The 20027-nt window shown below is 34.6% G+C and overlaps 2 protein-coding genes across 2 annotated transcripts; both read left to right on the top strand.

The window, feature by feature from the left end:
* The first annotated feature begins 2420 nt into the window (after nucleotides 1-2420).
* Nucleotides 2421-2846, top strand: LOC115985068 (putative nuclease HARBI1). The gene has a single exon (XM_031108039.1). It carries the CDS (start codon nucleotides 2421-2423, stop codon nucleotides 2844-2846), a length of 426 nt encoding a protein of 141 aa, XP_030963899.1.
* A 176-nt stretch (nucleotides 2847-3022) lies between these two features.
* LOC115985069 lies at nucleotides 3023-4025 on the top strand. The gene is made up of 2 exons (XM_031108040.1): nucleotides 3023-3367; nucleotides 3450-4025. The coding sequence occupies exons 1-2, from the start codon at nucleotides 3023-3025 to the stop codon at nucleotides 4023-4025; spliced, it is 921 nt and encodes a 306-aa protein (XP_030963900.1).
* Nucleotides 4026-20027: the final 16002 nt, after the last annotated feature.

Consider the following 20027-nt stretch of genomic DNA (forward strand, 5'->3'; position numbering starts at 1 on the left):
TCTACAAATCGTAACAGAAAATCCCAAACATCAAAGCAAATATCTAAATCTATACCTATCCAACCAAAATACCCAAAAACTAAGTCATATTAAATACCCAGATATAAGAAAGGGGAAAAAAATAACCAGTGGCAGTTTTGGCGATTTGATGATGGCAGGTAAATGGCCTGAACGGAGTTAATGGCACTTAGATTTCTCTTCCTCAATCTCAATTCCTGTGTATGCTTGCAGTTTCAATGTTTTGAGTCTGGCGAGGAAACGGATGGCGGCGGAAAATCTGACAGTAATTGTGTTTTGCCTCTTTCTCTTCTCTGTTTCTCTGTTCGTGTCGCAGGCCTCATCGCCTCCCTCTATTTCCATCTTTGTGTATCGTATTTCTATCTCTCTTTTTCTCTGCTTCTTTCCCCGTTTCCTCGTCGCCTCTCTATTTCGATCTGTGTGTATATGGAGGTGCAGCGAAGAATCGAAAGTTTAAGTCTGAATTTTGATTGGGAAATACGGTTTGGGTTTTAGGGTTTGGTTTTTTTTTTTTTTTGGGTGGATAAGCGGCTTGTGTTTTAATAAGGGTGTGCGTTTTTCTTTTTCTTTTTCTTTTTTTGGATAAGCGGGTTGGTGTTTGAAAAGGAACCTCTCCAAACGCACCATGTGGTTTTTTCCTAACGTGGCAGCTCCTCCTTAAGGCTCCATTTGGGAGGAAGGAGTAGAATGGAATGAAATGGAATCAAAGGAATATTTTTAGAATATTCTTCCCTCCCGTTGTTTAGGAGTTTTAACGGAGGGAATGAAAGGTCCATTCCCTTGTTTGGGAGTTTAAGTGGAAGAGAATGGAATGGTTAGGAGGGAATGCTTATTCCTCCCTTTTCCCTCAAAATCTCAAATTTTTGTTTCCCTCATAATTAGGAGGAATGGGCACAACGTCGAACAAACTTACTCTGGAAAACGAGCCGTTTGTTGATACCATTGGCACCTATATTGCTACTACTTAGGCAATACACTTTGTCGTAGATGAGAATATCATAAACCCGAGGCTTGGACTCCAGATATTGGAATTGCTAGAGCAACAACCATAAGGGAAACAAAGAGAGTTACTTTCATTGCCATGGTTATTTTATTATTATTCTCTTACAATTGACTTGCTAAAATGCTAGGCATTGGGACCAATTTATACTATATGAGAAAGCACAAGCAACTATTACAAATAAGGATTACCAGTGGTTTTGTCTAAGACCATGGTCTACTAGGATGTGTTTTTGTAACCCCTAATAGATGGTTTTACGATTATCACATTCTTTAAAAAAAAAAAAAAAAAAAGAAGAAGAAATTAAAGGATTACCATATTTATGTTATATTTTATATATTTATTTATCAATGTTGAGATACAATGCTAAATAATAAAGATTTAAATGTATTTATGTATGTGTGTATATCTGCCCATAATTTTCTAAGTTGGACTAATAACATAACTATTTTTTTACTTAGATGGATTTTGAATGATGAGGTACTTAAGACCATAATTTTTTTGAACTTTATGCGGAAACTAGCCTTGGTTCATGCTGCATGCCATTATTTGTGTTACATTATCCATCAAAGGCAATGACTAAAAAGAAGACGTGTTCTCCACATTCCTACACAATCAACCATAGAAAGACAAAATGTTCGTGATGAACTAATGTCTCGACTTAGGAATAGTGAAAAATGCTATGATGTAATACGCATGGGTCCACAAACTTTTCAACATTTGCATGACATTTTGCAGAGAGATGGTGATCTTTAAGACATATAGAGTGCCACGATTGAAGAGCAAGTTGGCAAGTTTCTTCACATGCTAGCACATAATCAAACGACTCGTACAATATCCTTCTTTTTTTGTCGTTCCAGTGAGACCATTAGTTGCCATTTTCATAACGTGCTAAGATCAATAATTATGTTAAAGGATCAATTCCTTCGATAACCTGATGGAACCCAAGTGCCACTTGAAATACTGCAAAGTAGTAGGTTCAACCCATATTTTAAGGTAAATATATCATGCATATAATTTATATTTGATAGTAGTTAAGTACAAATATATTTTAAGGTAAATGTTTTGAGAGATAATGTTAAATCTCAGGATTGTATTGGGGCACTTGATGGAACACATGTTCGTGTCAAAGTGTCTAATAAGGATGCACCAAGATATTGGGATAGGAAGGGTTACACAACGCAAAATGTGTTGGCAGCTTGCTCATTTGATTTAAAATTCACATACGTATTACCAGGTTGGGAAGGAACTACATCAGATTCAATAATAATAAAGAGTGCTTTAACTAGGGTGTATTCAAATATGTATTAGGGTGTATTCTTTATAATTAAAAAATTTGTAGTATATAATTAATGGTTGTTATTATTTATTAGGTAAATATTATCTTGTTGATGTGGGATACATGAATAGAAGTCGTCTGATTGCACCTTATAGGGGAGTGCGATATCATTTAAAAGAGTACTCTGTTCGTCCCCCTGAAAATGCTAAAGAATTGTTTAATTTGCGACATGTGTCATTGCGAACTGCTATTGAAAGAGCATTTGGTGCACTTAAAAAGAGATTTCCTATCATAGCAAGTACTACAAAGTCTAATTATTGTGTTAACACTCAAAATGAAATCATTTTAGCATGTTGCATACTTCATAATTATTTAATGGGTGTCGATCCTGATGAAAGTCTTATTGTTGAAGTTGATGAAGAGGTTTTGCATTCTCATTGTGAATGTGTGGCCCTTACTCCAAGAGAAGATGATGAGGATGCTAGGCGAGGAGATATTATAAGAGATTCTATAGCATCAGCCATGTGGCAAAACTATGTCCAAATGTGATAGCTTTTGGGTTTATTGTTGTCATGTCGTTTAAGACTATGCTATGTTTCAATTACTTAGACCTAAATGTTATGCAAATTTCTCTTTTCATTTTGATATTGCTCTCTATCTTTTGATAATTAATATTAATATTTACACAATATTTTATATGTGTTTTTTGTCCTATTAATTATAGCATGGGTAAGATATCAAAGAAGAATGATGGAAATCCAAGCAAAGAAGTACAATGGAGTAATGTTATGGATGATGCTTTAGTGAATGCTTTTTTACATCAGGTGATCATAGGTGATAGAGTTAATGAAACTTTTACCTTTAAGGCATATGATGACATAGTGAAAGAGTTGGTTGAAAAATTTGACATGGAGAGTAACAAGGATAAGGTGAAAAATCAACAGAAGACACTGAAGAAGAATTTTCATGAATGCTATGACATATTTAAAGATGGATTGAGTGGTTTTGGATGGAATGATTCTTTAAATATGTGGACAGCTAAACCAGAAGTTTGGGAGCCACTCATAGTGGTAAATTACCATTTTTTGTGAGTTTAATTTTGTGTTACATAATTATATCTATTGTTTAACCATTTGTCTTGGTTTGTAACAGTTTCAACCTTCAGCCAAGAAGTGGATGACAACACCTATACCCAACTACTCTAAGATGGCACAACTTTGGGCTAAAGATAGAGCAAAAGGTGATCATGCTGAAACTGCAAAGGAGAAACGTGCTAGGTATGCTGCATCGACCACTATTGATGAGATTGATAATTTGATATCTCAAAATGAAGTTTCTTTGGAGAACTTTGAAGTAGAAGATGATCAGAGGTCACCAGAAATTAATGTTGCATGTTCTCAAGTGTCATCACAAGATGCAATGTCTTCTAAAAGCAAAAAAAGACGACTGGCAGAAGATGATGAACTCGGGAATGTAATTTCCCAGTCATTTGATAATGTATCAAAGGCAATTGATAGGGCGATTCAGGTTATGGCAAAGTGCTTTTCAAAGTTATATGGAGTAGAAGTTCACACAGCTTTGGGCGTATTGGACTTAGATCCAATATCAAATACTGAGGCCTACATATTTTTGATGGAAAATCCAACATATAAGGAGATGTTCTTTGGTTGCCCAGATCATGAGCGCAAATGTGTCTTATTGACACTGATGTCTAGGCCTAAAAATTAAAAAATTGTGGGATTTTTTGGCGAACCTTAGTTTTGAAATAGATTATGTTATTTTATTTTTGTTTTGGCAAGACTCATTATCGGAATTTTTTTTTTAAAGATATTTGTTTGCATTGTTAGACAATATTAATTTTGTTGAAAATAAATATGTGATGCGTGAATTGCTTTACAACATAGAAATATACATAACTTATTTTTTAGCAATTATAAGTTTTCATTGATTATTTTTTATGTTCTTTAAAATGAGGGGTATAATAGTAATGTTATTATAAAATAATTTCATTTCATTCCTTCCAATATCACTTCCAAACGGTGTTACTTACTTTCCATTCCATTCAATTTCTTTTCATTCCTTTATTTTATAACAGCCAAACAAAATTTTTAAATTCCATTCCATTCCATTCATTTCCCTACTAAATCCATTCCATTCCATTCCTTTAATGATCATTCCATTCCATTCCTTTATAAACTCCCAAACGGACCCTAAGGCTTCTGTTATTATATATATATATATATGACTAGAGCGCGTGCTCAGATGCTCTTTTATTTTTTTTTGGTAAATATTAATATTTTGCATTTATTATAATTTAAGATTTCTACTTTTTCCAATTATAGATTGGAGGAGTTTTAAAATTAACAAAAAAGTGATCCTATTTTGTAGGGAGTTGGAGAGTAGAAGTAAGAATTTAAATTAACGAAAAAAGTAGGAGTTTATTAGAAGCAGGAAGGCATTTCAACATAGAAGTAGGAATTTATTATTTTTGTAAATTTACTATTTTAATCCTATTTTTAAGTTTTAGATAGGGGTATTTTTTACAGTAAAAAAAGTAATAACTAACTTTCTTTTGCTAATTTACTATTTTAACCCCATTTTTAAGTTGTTGGTTAGTTTATTTAGGGGTATTTTTGACAGGAAAAAAAACAATAACTAACTTTTTGAATCCTCTTAATATATACAGATATATAGTATATGATATATGATATACTCGCAATATATATACACACACACACACACACACACACACAAAATTAACCTATTTGGACCATCTTGATAAAAATATTGACTACCCTAACTTGAAAATTATATGAATTTTGGTTCAATAAAAATAAGAGTGATGTTACATTCACAATATTTTTACAATAATTTCATAACAAATCTTATATATTAAGTGGAAAACGGTTACTAATTCTAATTTTGGCTCAATATTGACATCAGTTTTTAACCCACTCATCGCAAATTATTGCATAAGATTTTTTTTAAAAATATTGTAGATGTAGCGTTACTCAAAAAACAATGCTATCCCCACAAACATAATCCTTAACCCCTTAAACCCAAAAAAAAAAAAAAAAAGCCCCTTAAATAACCAAAAAAAAGCACAAATAACAACAAAAATAAAATAAAAAATAAAAAAATAAAAATAACAGGACTAAACCAAACAAAAATGAGTTAACAAATTATTCAACAAAAACCCTCTTCAAAAAGAAAAATAAAATTAAAAATTAAAATTTGTAACTCTTTCAACCTATTATATAAAAATAATTTCTATTTTCATTTTTCCTTGAAAAAGATACTCAAGAATAATATTGTAGTTCATGAGTTTTCCTTGGTAGTGCCGGTAATTATGCTCTTTTTTTCTTTACAGTTGCAATAATTTCGCTTTTCTTAATGACTCAACTCGTAGTTATAGCAAATATCATCGGTTTTTCTTTCTCTTCTCTATTATTATTTCAATTCTCTTACTTTATTACTCTCATCTCAGCATTCTCAATTCCCTCTTTCTCTGTTATCAATCAATTTTTTTTTTCTTTTTCTCTTTGTTAATAGAAAAAACTTGTAATACTTTTTTTTTGTTTGGTGACATTAATATATTTAAGTTATCTCTTTATTAAATTTTGTATAATTTATGTTTCTTAGTGACAACCCTAAAAAATATTCTTAGAGCCACCACTGCATTAGTGCCATAGATATCAGGATAGGATAGGGCTTGCCACTTGAGTACTGCTTTTGTGGTTTTTGAGTGAATAAGAGGTAAGTATAAGAGCATGTGATGAGACTGTGGATTTTGTCTTATTCCTTTATTGTTGTTAAGGGTAGCTAGAGATTTCAGTAATATAAAGAAGTACTCAACTTTATGAAGCTCGAGTACTATAAAGAAGTACTCAATTTTAGTAATATCGAGTACCACATTATTTTTTTAAATACACAAATTTCAGGTCAGCAGTGCCATGCTGGCGACTCACTAGGAACTCGAGTTCAGTGAACTCGAGTACTAAAAAAGTGATAGATTGCTAAATATTTTTAAAACAGTGCTAGTTTGCCACAAATTTTGCCAAAACGTGGTATTTGTGGCAAACTAGCACTATTTCGAAAATATTTAGCAATCTACCACTTTTTTAGTACTCAAGTTCTACAAAGTTAAGTTCTAAATAGTACTCGAATTCAGTGAACTCGAGTTCCTAGTGAGTCGCCAGCATGGCATTGCTGTCTTGGAATTTGTGTAATTAAAAAAAATAATGTGGTACTCGATATTACTAAAATCGAGTATCTCTTTATCAAGTACCACATTATTTTTTTAATTACAAAAATTCCAGGTCAGCAATGCTATGCTGGTGACTCACTAGGAACTCGAGTTCACTGAACTTGAGTATTATTTAGAAATCAATTTTGTGGAACTCGAGTACTAAAAAAGTGGTAGATTGCTAAATATTTCTGAAACAGTGCTAGTTTGCCACAAATTTTGCCAAAACATGGTATTTGGCTATTTTCACCTAAAGATTTTAGTTTTTCAGATCCTCAACTATACCTCACTATTATCATGTCTACCTTGATATGCATAATCACATATTGATGGATAAATGGGTATAGAGTTAATCAATGTATAAATTTATGCTTGTTATGGATATATTGCCCTTTAATTTGATTTATGCGTACAATAATTTTTTTACATATCCATACTTAATTTATTTTAATTTATTTTATCTTTATACTCAATTAGTTTGTACCTCCATGCATATGCATGGTTACATTTTAAAAATATGCAATTCGATGCCTTTTATAATTCCTACATAAGCTAAATATGGTCATTATTATATTCTGTTAACTATTAAAACATTCCTATAAGAATATTCTTTAGTAGAAAATGGAAATTATACATGATGATGCTTGAAAAATCAGTAGATTGGATGTTTCGGACTTGAATGATTTGGAGGGCCTGAAAAAGGAAAACAAAGAATCAAAGGAGACCGAGGTTGATTGGCCATAAACCCTCCAATGGTGAAGTTAGTTTCTTCGAAATCTAGAATTCCAAATTTCTGGGATTTGTGTTAAAGGGAATAACTTGCCTTTATTTGTCAGGGACAAGGGCTTATATAATGCTATGGAAGCAGTTACTTGTTTTGTAACTTCCCCCACATTTGTGGAGGTCGTAAGATTCGGATTTAACCTCTATAACTGCCATGGAAGTTATATTTTCCGGTCTTATTGTCCATAACCATCATTGCGAGCGTTTTCTGGTAATGAACCTCGATTTTTACTTGTGTTCCGCAATAAGAACATGAGGTCGTCCAAAGCATATATAGAGAGTGAGACATGCTTTGGGAAGTATGGAGGTCGTCCAAATAACTTCTTGGATGGACAACCTTATCTCGGACTAGCATTTTACATGAGGTCATTTTTCTATTCTTGTCTTGGACGAGTTTGGAGTTAATTTTATGGTACACCATCAATACATGCTTATGTAACTTGATTTTTGTTATTGTGATGCAAAAATTACGATATAAGTTTTTTAACTGTAGTTTTAGAAAGATTTTATTTTTGAATTTCCCTACTCAATTCAAATTTAAAATAATATTCCATCTTTCAAATGATAAGGTTCTGTAATAATAATAAAAATTTGTCTAGTTGTCTTAAAATCTTTAAAAAAAAATTAAAACTAAAAGTTCAATATGTGCTATAGAATTCTTATATTTAAAAAAGAAATATTTTTTATTGAAAGTGGTGTACTAGTGTCACATTTTTAATATAAAACTAAGAAAATCATCGATTGTTGCAATGATTGATAAATACTTGAACCAAAGTTAAGAAATTGATTTGACATATGGTGCAAAATTAGACTTCATTTTTTAAATTTAATTGAAATTTTCAAAATATATATATATATATAGAGAGAGAGAGAGAGAGAGAGAGAGAGAGAGAGAGAGAGAAAGAGAGAGAGAGAGAGAGAGAGATAAGTTCAATTTACACATGATGTAGCATTATAAGAGTTACACATTTTTTAAACCATTGATTTCCATTAGATCTGATGGTTAAGAAAAGACTAGTGCCATGTCAAATCTAACATCATTAAGTCATTAAATTCTCTTCTAAAAATAAACGGAAGTCATTAAACTCTCTCTTTGTCTCTCTGTCTCTCTCTCTCATCTGCCTAGACCTTCATGCTCTTCCTCCTATAACCCAAAATTAAAAAAGGCCTTCCAAGGTTCCATATATACACTATAACTTCTAGTGAGAACTAGATAACACATAAATCTTATTAGCCTAAAAACTTTAACACTAGTACCTAATGCCTTGTTCTTTCTAAAATTAACTCTAATTTTCCTGCAAAGTGGCATTAATCGAAGATCCAGAAGAGCATGAAAAGGAATAGTCAATTTCTTAATGGCAGCTGGTCTAGAAATATGAAGGAAGGAATTTAGACAAACAAGATGGTCTACAATGGAGATCCTGTAGTTCATAAATGCAATAGCCCCCCCCCCCCCCCCCCACACACACACACACACATATATATATATATATTTATTTTATACAAGATAGAATTTCTACTCTAGCCTAATCTAAGTGTATATATGTGTGAAACTCCCTCTTGGAGACTTGAACCCTGGCCCCTGCCCCCCACACCCTACAAGCACTTATACTTGTGGAGTGACCATCGCACCAAGGGTGCGCGGTGGTGCAATAGCCACATATATGAAGCCACTCATTTGGAAAGAAGAGAAGAGAGAAGTGTTGCATATAAATTTAAATATAGGGTTGGGTGAACCCAAATGAGTGGCTGGGTTCAAGTTACACCTGGTGTAACTCTAAACAATGTTGCCCCACTTAACATTTTTTAATTGGTTGCGAATTTTGACAAATCCACCATTAGATTACATTATCTTCATATATTCCCCATGCTTGCAAAACTTTAACGTGATCAAAGATTAATAGTCATGTCGTCAATCATACTGGGTTAAGATAGCTCGACCTCGGTTAAATAATTCAATTACCCAAGTTGATTAATTAGGTCAGATTACATGCAAATCGTGGAGGCACCAACAAATCACCAAATAAACTAAATGCAACAGAAATTAAATTGACATGGTAATTTGTTGACAAAAGGGGAAAACCTTTTGAAAAAAAACTACCAGGTGAATTTAAGGTCGCTACTCCCAAAAATCCACTAATCAATTATCAAGCGGTTACAAGTATGAGGAATCTTACCATCACCCTAGTCTATCCCAAAATACCAACCAACAGTTGAACCTTTGCTCCAATACCTAATTGGACTTGATCTTTTAGTAGCCTTCTTTTCTTTATTGCACAAATCTCCAATCTATGACTAACTCCTTTGCATGGATTCCAATACATGACTAACTCTAGCAACTTGAATGATTGTTGCTGGCTGCAAAGTTCTTCACTTAATAAATGATAATGATTAGGAAGATTTCAATAGCTTCTCCTAGAGTATATGAGTTTTAGATCTCTGTATCTGTGTATGATGGCTTTTAAAATCTTCCTTATGTATATACCTAGGGTTTTAAGAAAAGAAACCCTAATCAAATAAAATAGCATAAGCCGAATTTCAGATTTGGAAATTCTGAAATCGTAATTCTTGATAGAACGAGCTTGTGTCGAGCTTGTGTCGAGCTTCTTCATTTAACCTCTATAATAGTATCTGTCGAGCTTCTGTCGAGACATAATGAATCAGCTTTTCTTCACTTGTTTCTTAGATCAATATTCATGTCTTTAAAGATACCACTTGATATGTTTGAACAACATACTTCTTGATACATTAAACCCAACTTAGATCTACCCAATTACAAGTAAAGTATGTTTTGTCAAAGGATTAGCCAATTACATAGAAAATATAATCCTAACAAATCAATTGTTTAAATTCAAGTTTTTTAGTTTAAAATAATGCATAAAAAATGAGATTATGGATTGAATAGTTGTAGATATCGTATTTTGTCCACCCTCGATTTGAGTACTGTAGACACTGCATTTTGTACCTGTTAATAAATTTTGGTCCCTGACCCTAGTGATGAGCTTGACATATGTCAACCAAGGATAATTAAAGAATTCACAATAGTTTGGAAGTAATCATAACTCAAAAGTGTTCAAATCGCTTTGAAATCAATATTGAAAAATGACATTTGCTTACTGTTTAACCATAACTTTTTATCCATAAATAATTTTTTAATAAGGTTTGTTTCATTGGAAAGTGGACATCCTGAGCTTCCATTTAAACACAAATTTTTCCTAATTTGGACTTATATTGAGTGAGTTATGATTGTTTGAAGTTAGGCCAACTAGGCAGTCCAATTTTTTGGGTTTTAAAACTTCATTTTAAGGGCTCAAAACATCATTATTTGATGTGGGTCGGCCCATAGACCCTTGAGCACGTCCAGAGATCATTAAAAAGCCCCCAAAACCCTAATTTTTACTTATATATACTCATCTTATGCCTTCAATCAAAATCTTAGCTAGATGCTCTGTTTGTTTCGCTGGAAAACCTTCTATAAAGATAGTTTTCCACGTTTTCCAGTGTTTGTAACATAAAAAAAAATTGGTCATTGGAAAATTATCTTTAGTCAACGAAAAACTCTTATAAAAATAAGGCTTATTTTCTATAGGTTGTTTTCCAAAAAAAAAATATTTGGAAAACAATCTCTCTCTCACGTGGCACATAACTCCTATAAATATTATCTTCTTCTGACTCAGGAAACAATTTTTTTTTTTTTGCTCATTCAGCCTTTCTCACAATAAAATCTCTCATTTCTTCTCTTCCCTTTGTTTTTTCTCTCTTCTCACATCCTCACTGTCACCCCCTATGGCCTCTTCTCTTCCCACAGATTTCTCTCTCTCTATCTGTCTCTCTTCTCTTTTTTCTCCCTATTTCTTCTCCCCTCTATAACACTATTCTTAAATAAGGTTTTTTTTTTCCCTCCTCATAGATCCGTCAACAGTTCTATAAATTTTTTTGGTATTTATCAAACTATTTGTACTGGATTAGTTTGCCGGTAAAATTATTTGGCATATGTGGCATTTTGAACTATTTAAAATGGAACTTATGAGTATAATGATTATTTTCTCTTGATTTGTGCCACTATTGTACCCTTCTAGTGTACTTGGTTTTTTTTCTAATAAAATTTCTTACGTTACTTATCAAAAATACTATTCATATACATGAACAAGATGAGTATTTGAGATCATGAAAATTGGACAGCTAATTTTGATTGTATCCGTTGTCAAAATTTTAGTTTGAAAATCAAATTCATTCTTAGTTTTTTATTATTATTTATTTATATTGATTATATTAGGTGGGTTTACACAATACACATATTATACATATTTTAAATTATACAAGAAATGTTTTAAAACTTGTGGATACCAAACACCAAAAAAGGTTCTCAAGCCCATTTTCAAGGTTGTTACCAAACACAGGAAAATGAGATAGTTTTCTAGAAAATGCTCTCTAGAAAATAAACTATTTTCCAGAAAATGTTATTGCTGAAACAAACAGAGCGAGAGAGAGTGATTTTTTGGCCTTCATATTCTCTAAAACCCTTTTTTCTCTTTTCAAAAACCCTAGGGCGGACCTTAGCACGTTTTTTACAAATTAAAAACCTCTCTTTAGTTAGTTCTACGGCAGAAATTATTTTCCAAAATTGATTTCTCAAAAACCTTTTTCAATTAAACTTTATTCTTGAGTTGTGATTACCTAAACTATTGTGTTCTTTTGATTATTCTTGTCTTATCAATCTAATCTTTGTGTTGTAGGCACTGAGAGGTTGGTTAAACAAACTCTAAAATCATAATTTAAAGCAAGGTGAGTGTTCTTTCCATGAAATCTTTCTTTGTTCAATAAGATTCACATGGATTTCTAAACAAAGTTTTTATATTTGTTTTATTTGATTTGTTTGATGTTCATGATTATGTTTGATATGTATTAATCTGATTTTAGGTTGTTTGTAATATGTTCTTCTTGTTCTTATATTGTTATTCCAATCCCTAGGTTAGTTTAACATGTTTATTGATTTAATGTAATTTAGTTTAATTGTTTGTTTTGTTTCATGTGTTTGTTGTTTATGTTGATGTTTTAGGTTAGTTTAGTTTTTTAGGGTTTCTAACATGCTTGTTTAATCTCACATGTTATATGTTTGTTTGATTAAATCTATAAAAATGTAGTTTTTTTTTTTTTTTTTTTTGAATTTGTATTAAAGGCTGCATACGCATACTTGAGTATGCGCACGCACCCCAAATCCAGATTAGGGTAAAATCTTGTATTATCTTTGATCATTTTCCATATGTTATTTGATTATGTTTGACTTTGTTTTAGGTTAATTATTTAGGTTTAATTGCTTTCCATGTTTGTTTGAATCTCTTGCCATGTTTAGTTTACTTTATAATCTTTCCTCGTGTGTATGTTTTAATTGTTATCTTCTTCCTTTTTAGTATAATATGATTGACTTGTGTTTTATTTGTTTCCTTTTATATTGTGATGTGATATTTGATTATTGGTGTCTTATTATTTTCCATGTTGTTTGAGTATTTTTTGCCGTGTTTAGTTTATTTTATTTTCTTTCCTTGTGTGTTTTATTTAATTGTCAACTTGCCATGTTTATTTTATTTTGTTTGTTTGTGTTTGATTTGTTTCCCTTTATATTATGATATGTTTCTAACATGTTATGTGTGTTATTTCCTTAAGTGCATGATGTATGTTTAGGATAAGGATTATAGCTCTCTTAATAAACTCTTTAAGTTAATATGGCCTAGCAACACATAATGGGGGCCGGCCCACAAGCCGGGCAATCTTGGGTGCCTAATAGCTTCCCAAGCCGTACCCAAACTTTGAACCCATAATTTGGTACGTGGACCCATGTGTGCAAGTGATTAGGCCAAAAGGCCCAATATGGTTCCTAAACCTAATCTAGGTGATGACAACATTAGTCCACACATGCCGGACCCCAAAAATTCCAAAAATATTATCTTTTCTCTATGGGGCCACGGAAACATCTAGAATGACGTGGTGTAACCTGTTCGAGCATCTTAACACTTGAATGCCTTTTTTGGTCATAATGACCAAAATTCCCTTGGTCAACCCTAGGTTGGTTGAAAGTCCAATTGGGTCAAAATCATCCTAAAACAACATTTTTCATGTTTTTACATCGAACCTGAGTTAGTCGGAGATTTTTGTCAAGTTTGACCAAGTTGACTCGAGGTTGACTCTTGGGGGGTACTAGAAACTCTAATTTTGATTTGACCATCAGAACGGGTTGGGACTAGTGTCATTGTGAAGATTGTTAAACTCCCTTTCCAACGACTATTCAAGGGTTGAAACAGGAGTTAAAACGGTTGAGATATCCAGAAAATTGTACAAAGCACGTCAGCATGCTTCCTAAGGCCATAACTTTTGATCCAATCGTCAGATTTTCAATTTAATTAGTATTTAGGAAACTAGACAACCAGAGCTTTCTAGGGACATTGAGATCAGCTCAATCCAAGTCCATAAAGACTTTCAAATACGAATCCAAATCTGGACCAAAAAAAGCCAAATCTATTGATGTCAGTAGAGGTGGCTGGTGGCCCTTGTGTGGCCGCCAGCAGCAGTCGGCACGCATACAAAGGCCGTCAGAAGCTGAAGGGTAAGATTTTTTCTATAAATACTTCTAAACCCCTCATTTTGCAAAAAAGAAGAAGAAGATTTTGGATAGTTTTGGAGCATTTTGCTAGGCAAATTCTCTCTTTTCTCTCTAATTTCTCTCCCAAACACCTTTGATTATTCTCTTTTCTTCACAATCACAAGGTAGTGTTCTTGCACCCAATCTTCCTCTCCTTGGTTCCGTACCTTGGATTTGAGGTTTAGGGGTGTGGATGTAGCTTTTTAGCTACAATCCACACCCTTTTCTTTTCATAGCTTTTTCTTGCTCAATAATATACTTTATTGCTTTTTCTAGCATGTTCTTGTTTTGTTATGCTTCGTAGCATGTTTTTATGGTTTTTCTAGCATGTTTCCCTTCTTTTTTCAATGATTTATCTATTTGATGTTGTTGGCTTGGCCTTTTTGGGCTAGGATATGTCTAAATTCCATGCTTGTTCTTAGATCTACATAATTATGCTTAGATCATCATGTTTGTGCTTAGATCTACTTGCTTATGTGTTCTTTGCCATGCCTATGTTTAGATGTATGTGTTATGCACTCCGTGCCATGTTTGTGGGCTTATATCTATACGTTGGTTGCTTATGCCATGTTCTTCTATAGCCCTTTTGTCCCTTGATATCTCTCTTTCTTGTGTTTTGGCCCTTATTGGCAGGGTGTAGATCAAGATCCCTTGGTCTAGGCCTACATCAACACGCCTACGCCTATATCAAAGGGTTTGGATCATTTCCCTATATGCATATGTATGCTTGCTTGCTTCTATGCTTTATGTATGTGCTTGCCTCTCTAGATCTAGGCTTTGCCATGCTTTATGCCCCCTGTGGGCTTGTTCTTATGTGGTTACATCCATCCCCCTTGTGGCCTATTGGGGTGTAACCACTTGTGAGATGCATCCCTATGATGCTAGTTTGCTTAATGCATACCCTTTCTCCGCCCTGTGTGATGTTGCTTGCCATGCTTGCTTTGTGCCACCTGTTTGGCTTTCTTTGCTTCTATGCATTCTTTTTGCACGCTTGCGTATATGTTCATGCATGAGTCTCTACTTGTTTATGTCATCAAGCCTAATTCCTACTATATTGTGCGAGTTCACACTCATCTTTGATACATGAGACCCCGAGTCCTTTTTAGGAATTTTGCTTGACGGCATGTGTGTCGTCCATACTCCAATCTAATGGAACTATGGACACTCAATCCAAACCTATATTTGTCCTTCTAGGACACCCACTTTTGTTTGTGTTAGGGACATATTTATGTAATTAGCTAATCCTTTGACAAAACATTCTTTACTTGTAATTAGGTAGATCTAGGATGGGTTTAGTATTTCAAGAAACAAGTGTTCAAGTTAAGTATTGAAACCATGCAATTCTGACCAAGAAACAAGTGAAGGAAGTGTTGTTCATTAAAACTCGACAGAAATCTCGACAGAATCCTTACTATCGAGATATAATGTTGAAGCTCGACACAAGTTGTATCTGTCGAGAATTACGAAACCAGAGTTTTTAGATTTGATTGCACGCATATCCTTACATATTTGTGTAGGGTTTCTTTTCCCACAACCCTAGACATATATAAGGATTATTTTAAGGGCCGTCATAAGATGATGCAAGAATAATACATGCATTGTGTGACCGGAGGCAGAAATTGCTCTAGTTCATCATTCCCTCTGAAGAAGCTACTGCGCCTTTACGCCGAGGGTTTTGTGACCAAGGAGTGTCTTGATCTTCATTGTTGATAAACTGAAGAACTTTGTAGCCAACATTTTCTTCAAGTTGGTGGAGTTAGTCACATACTGGGATCTGTGCATCATTGGTTAGTCACGTACTGGGATTTGTGCATTGAATGGAGAGATTGTCATTACAATACAAGTCCAATTGGGTATTGGGGTAAGGGTTCAACTGTAGGTTGGTATTTTTGGGATAGGCTAAAGGGTTTGGTAAGATTTCTTATACTTGTAACTATTTGTGATTGATACTAGTGGCTTCTCGGGAATGGTGACCTTAAATTCACCCGGTGGGGTTTTGCCTCGGAGGTTTTCCTCATTCATAAACAAATCACCTATGTCAAATTTATTTTCTAATGCATTTAGTTATTTGGTGATTTGTTTGTGCTACCACGCCATTGCATGTAATTTGATCTAATTAATTAACTTGGGTAATTAATTAATTTGCGAAGTGTCAATTCATTTTAACCCAACAAGTGGTATCAGAGTGGGCACACTCTGATTAGGTTTTAATCTTTGTTGTGTGATCCATTGACCCCTGTTCGTCATAGATAGAGGACAATCTCTTATTATACCTCATTTATTTGATGGCACTAACTATGCATACTAGAAAGTACACATGAGAGCTTTCTTGCAGTCTTTAAATGAGAAAGTATGGCAAGCTGTGGAGATTGGCTGGACTAAGCCAAAGGAAGCGTCTGCTGATTGATTGGGATGATGTAAAGATCAAAGTGGCAAACTTCAAAAGCAGAGCATTGAATGCTATATTCAGTGTAGTCACGAATGAGGAGTTTAAGAAAATATTCTTGACTGAAACTGCAAAAGAAACATTGACCATTCTCTAGACGACCTATGAAGGAACTAAGGCTGTTAAAGATTCCAAGCTTCAAAGGCTTACTACAAGCTTTGAGGAGATCAAGATGAATAGGGACGAGTCATTCGATGAGTTCTATGTGAAACTCAAGGACATAGTCAACTCAGCCTTTAATCTTAGGGAAACTATTCCCTAACCCAAGGTTGTGAGAAAGGTGCTCAGATCTCTCCCTAAGAGATTTCATGCCAAGATAACAGCAATTGAAGAATTGAAGGACATTGACTCCATTCCTTTGACGGAGCTGATTGGCAACTTGCAAACCTATGAATTGCGTTTGACTAGACTTGGGAAAGGAACCAAAAGTAAGAGTATGGCATTGAAGGCCAAAATTAATGAGACTGATGAGTCTTCAGATGATGAAGATTCCAGGATAAAGTCCTACATCACTAGGCAGTTCAAGAAGTTCATGAAGAATGCCAATGTGAAAGGTTTTGACAAAGACCGTAAGCAATCTAGCTCTTCTCAATTCAAAAGTCAAGATAGAGGGAAGAAGGGTGCTAAGGATGGCGGTCAGTACACTATTCCCTCCGGACCAAAGTGTTTTAGATGTCAAGGTTTTGGACACATGAAACAAAAATGTCTAACATATCTCAAGTTGATTGGGAAAAGCAAGGCTCTTGCTGCTACCTTGAGTGATACCGAGCCTGAAACTGAGTCAGATAATAGTGATGTCGAGAGAATCTTGAGTGCTTTCACTACCACAGTGGATCCTATTGAGGGGATCGTAGAAGCAGTGGAAGAAGAAAAGGGCTTGGTGGAATCCAAATTTGAGAAAATGGACGATCAAGATGACATCCATACAGCCTATACTAAGTTGTACAAGGTTTCTGAGAAGCATGAGAAACTGTATAGGTTGGCCACCAAGAAGCTGAGTGATGTGGAACTAGATCGAGAGGAGTTCTCTACCAAGGTTGATGAAGCTAATCAAACCATTGGAGCATTGTGATTTGAGAACAATTTCTTGGCTGAAAGGACCAAGAAGCTTGAAGTAGAGCTGTTTCAAGTCAGAGCTCAATTGGAGAGGACTTTCAGTGCAAAGCTCGATGAAATGCTGAATGCTCGAAAATGTGTGAAAACACAAGAGTTATTTAGACCCCCAAATTAAAGTTATGGCTCGGTTGATTTTACTCTAACTTATACTAAGTGCGGAATAGAGTAAATGTGAGCGGATAAACAAACAAGCTACTCTAACCCATAATCATTATAACACAGCTGTAAAATGATAGGTAAAAGAGTAGAGAAGAAGAATGAAATACAAGATAACACACCGATATGTTATTAAAGAGGAAACCGAAGAACTCGGTGAAAAACCTCTCCGCCGCCCTCCAAACGGTAATTAATCCACTAGACAATCAGTTGAGATACATGAATAGCAAAGGACCCTCCAAGCCTAGTCTACCCAATGCACCTAAGTCCTCCAATCTCCCACTCCAACAAGGTTGAAAGTTCAAAAACTTGTATAAACACCCTTGAACGTTTAAACCCCCAAATTACAACTTAACCAATTCAAGCATTATGTCAAACAACAAGTGTGCGGAAACTTAACATAAGCTATAATATGGAATTGGTTAAAAACTATCTAAGCCAAATAGAACACAATCCACAGCAGATAATAAAAAGGCAAAGATAGAGAGGAAGGAAGATGCAAACACAAAGACAACACGCGATGTGTTATCGAAGAGGAAACCGAAGCCCTCGGCGTAAAACCTCTCCGCCGTCCTCCAAGCTGTAAACAAACCACTAGAAAATACAGTTGGGATACATGGACAGCAATAGACCCTCCAAGCCTAATCTACCCAGTGCACCTAAGCCCTCCAAACTTCTTGCTTTAACGAGGTTGCGCCGAACCTTTTTCTTTTCTAGCTTCCTGGATTCCGCTACTAGACCGTAGCATCAACCAATGAAGATTGGTTCCTTCCTAACTGCTTCCCAGAAATCCAAACAGCTCTCTCACAGTAATGATAATGGTGAGAATCAGGTTTGGTATAATGCCTCTCAAGAATTTGACAATGGAGAGGAAGAGAGTTGAGGAATTTGAAGAGACTCTAATGTATAGATTGTGGGTGAATCAATCTTGTTTTTCTTTAGGGTTTCTCTCTTAAAATTCTCTCTGGAAGCTCTCTTACAATCGTGGATAAAAGGGGTATTTATATTAGAGTGGAAGAGGAATGTGAAACGTCTGGTTTTACAAAACAGGGGTGGCTCGCGGCTTGACCTCGCGGCTTGACTAAGTCGCGAGATCCAATCGTGAGATAACCGTATGGCCAATTGTCTTGTTTTGTCCTGTAGTGCTCCTGCTTGCATGACTGTTCACCTTCCAGCATGCTTGGCACGTGTGCTGCGTCTGGTGGCTTGAAGCCGCGAGTCTCTGTTTTCTTGCACACTCTTGAGCAATCTTCACTCTATCTCACTCACTACCCTTACATCAAACCCACCTAAATGCATGGTTACTAAATGCTGAATTACAAGCAAATTTGGCACGGAATAAAGCCAATTAGATGGTTGAATAAATTCAACCTTACAATCTCCCCCTTTGGCTATTCCGTGACAAAACCCTAAAACAGACTCTAGACTTAACATGTGAGTTGGGAACAGTTGAACAAAACTCACTTACACCTAACTCTAGAAACTGTGAAGCACTTGAATCATATGAACATAATACTCCTGAAACACAACAATACACCATGATCATTGTAAGTAGAAAATCATAAAATGCATATGAAATAGGCAATATGTGATCAAGCAAAGATGGAGTTAAGAAACAAACCATGGCTTGATCAACCAAGTGAGCACCACAAGGTAGTGATCACAGTGCTCATTCACACTTGGAATGAACACAAGGACATACAAGTTAACAAGCCCAAAGCAAGACACTTGTATGTTCAACACTCAACCAATGCATAATACACAAGGTATATGCATCTAGGAACAATCCACAAGGGCACAAAAGTGACAGTACATAAATCAAAATGCAAGACATTTAGATTAAAGTACTGATTTCAACATAACATAAAGGCTGCATTAAGCAAGGTACATACCATAAAGCCTACAAACCATGCATAAAACATTAACCCTAAAAGCTTACAAAAGCACATGGGTACAAACACAAAACATCCTGAATAACATCATCAAAATATATAAAAGATTAACCAAGAGTATGAGTTATGAGTTAGAAACAACTATACACCAAAAACACAGTGTATCAAACCCATAAAAACACTAAAAGTCCAACAAAATAAACCTAAACCTATAAGTTTAGAGGATAAGACTTAAAACAAAAGTATGACAAAAGTATGTGTGTACTCCCCTTATCACTATGCACACTTCCCTTTGAACTTTCTCCCTCAATGCTCTCCCCCTTTTTGGCACGAATAGCTAAAGGCTCTCGTCCCACTTTTGTTGAATAGCATTTAGCTGATTCTCCATAGTCTCAAGACGCATTTGAACATGGTTGTTTGTGGAGTAGAGAAGTGCCACAGTCTCATCAATGCG

Source organism: Quercus lobata, chromosome 4 (genome assembly GCF_001633185.2).
Source record: "Quercus lobata isolate SW786 chromosome 4, ValleyOak3.0 Primary Assembly, whole genome shotgun sequence".
Taxonomy (NCBI): domain Eukaryota; kingdom Viridiplantae; phylum Streptophyta; class Magnoliopsida; order Fagales; family Fagaceae; genus Quercus; species Quercus lobata.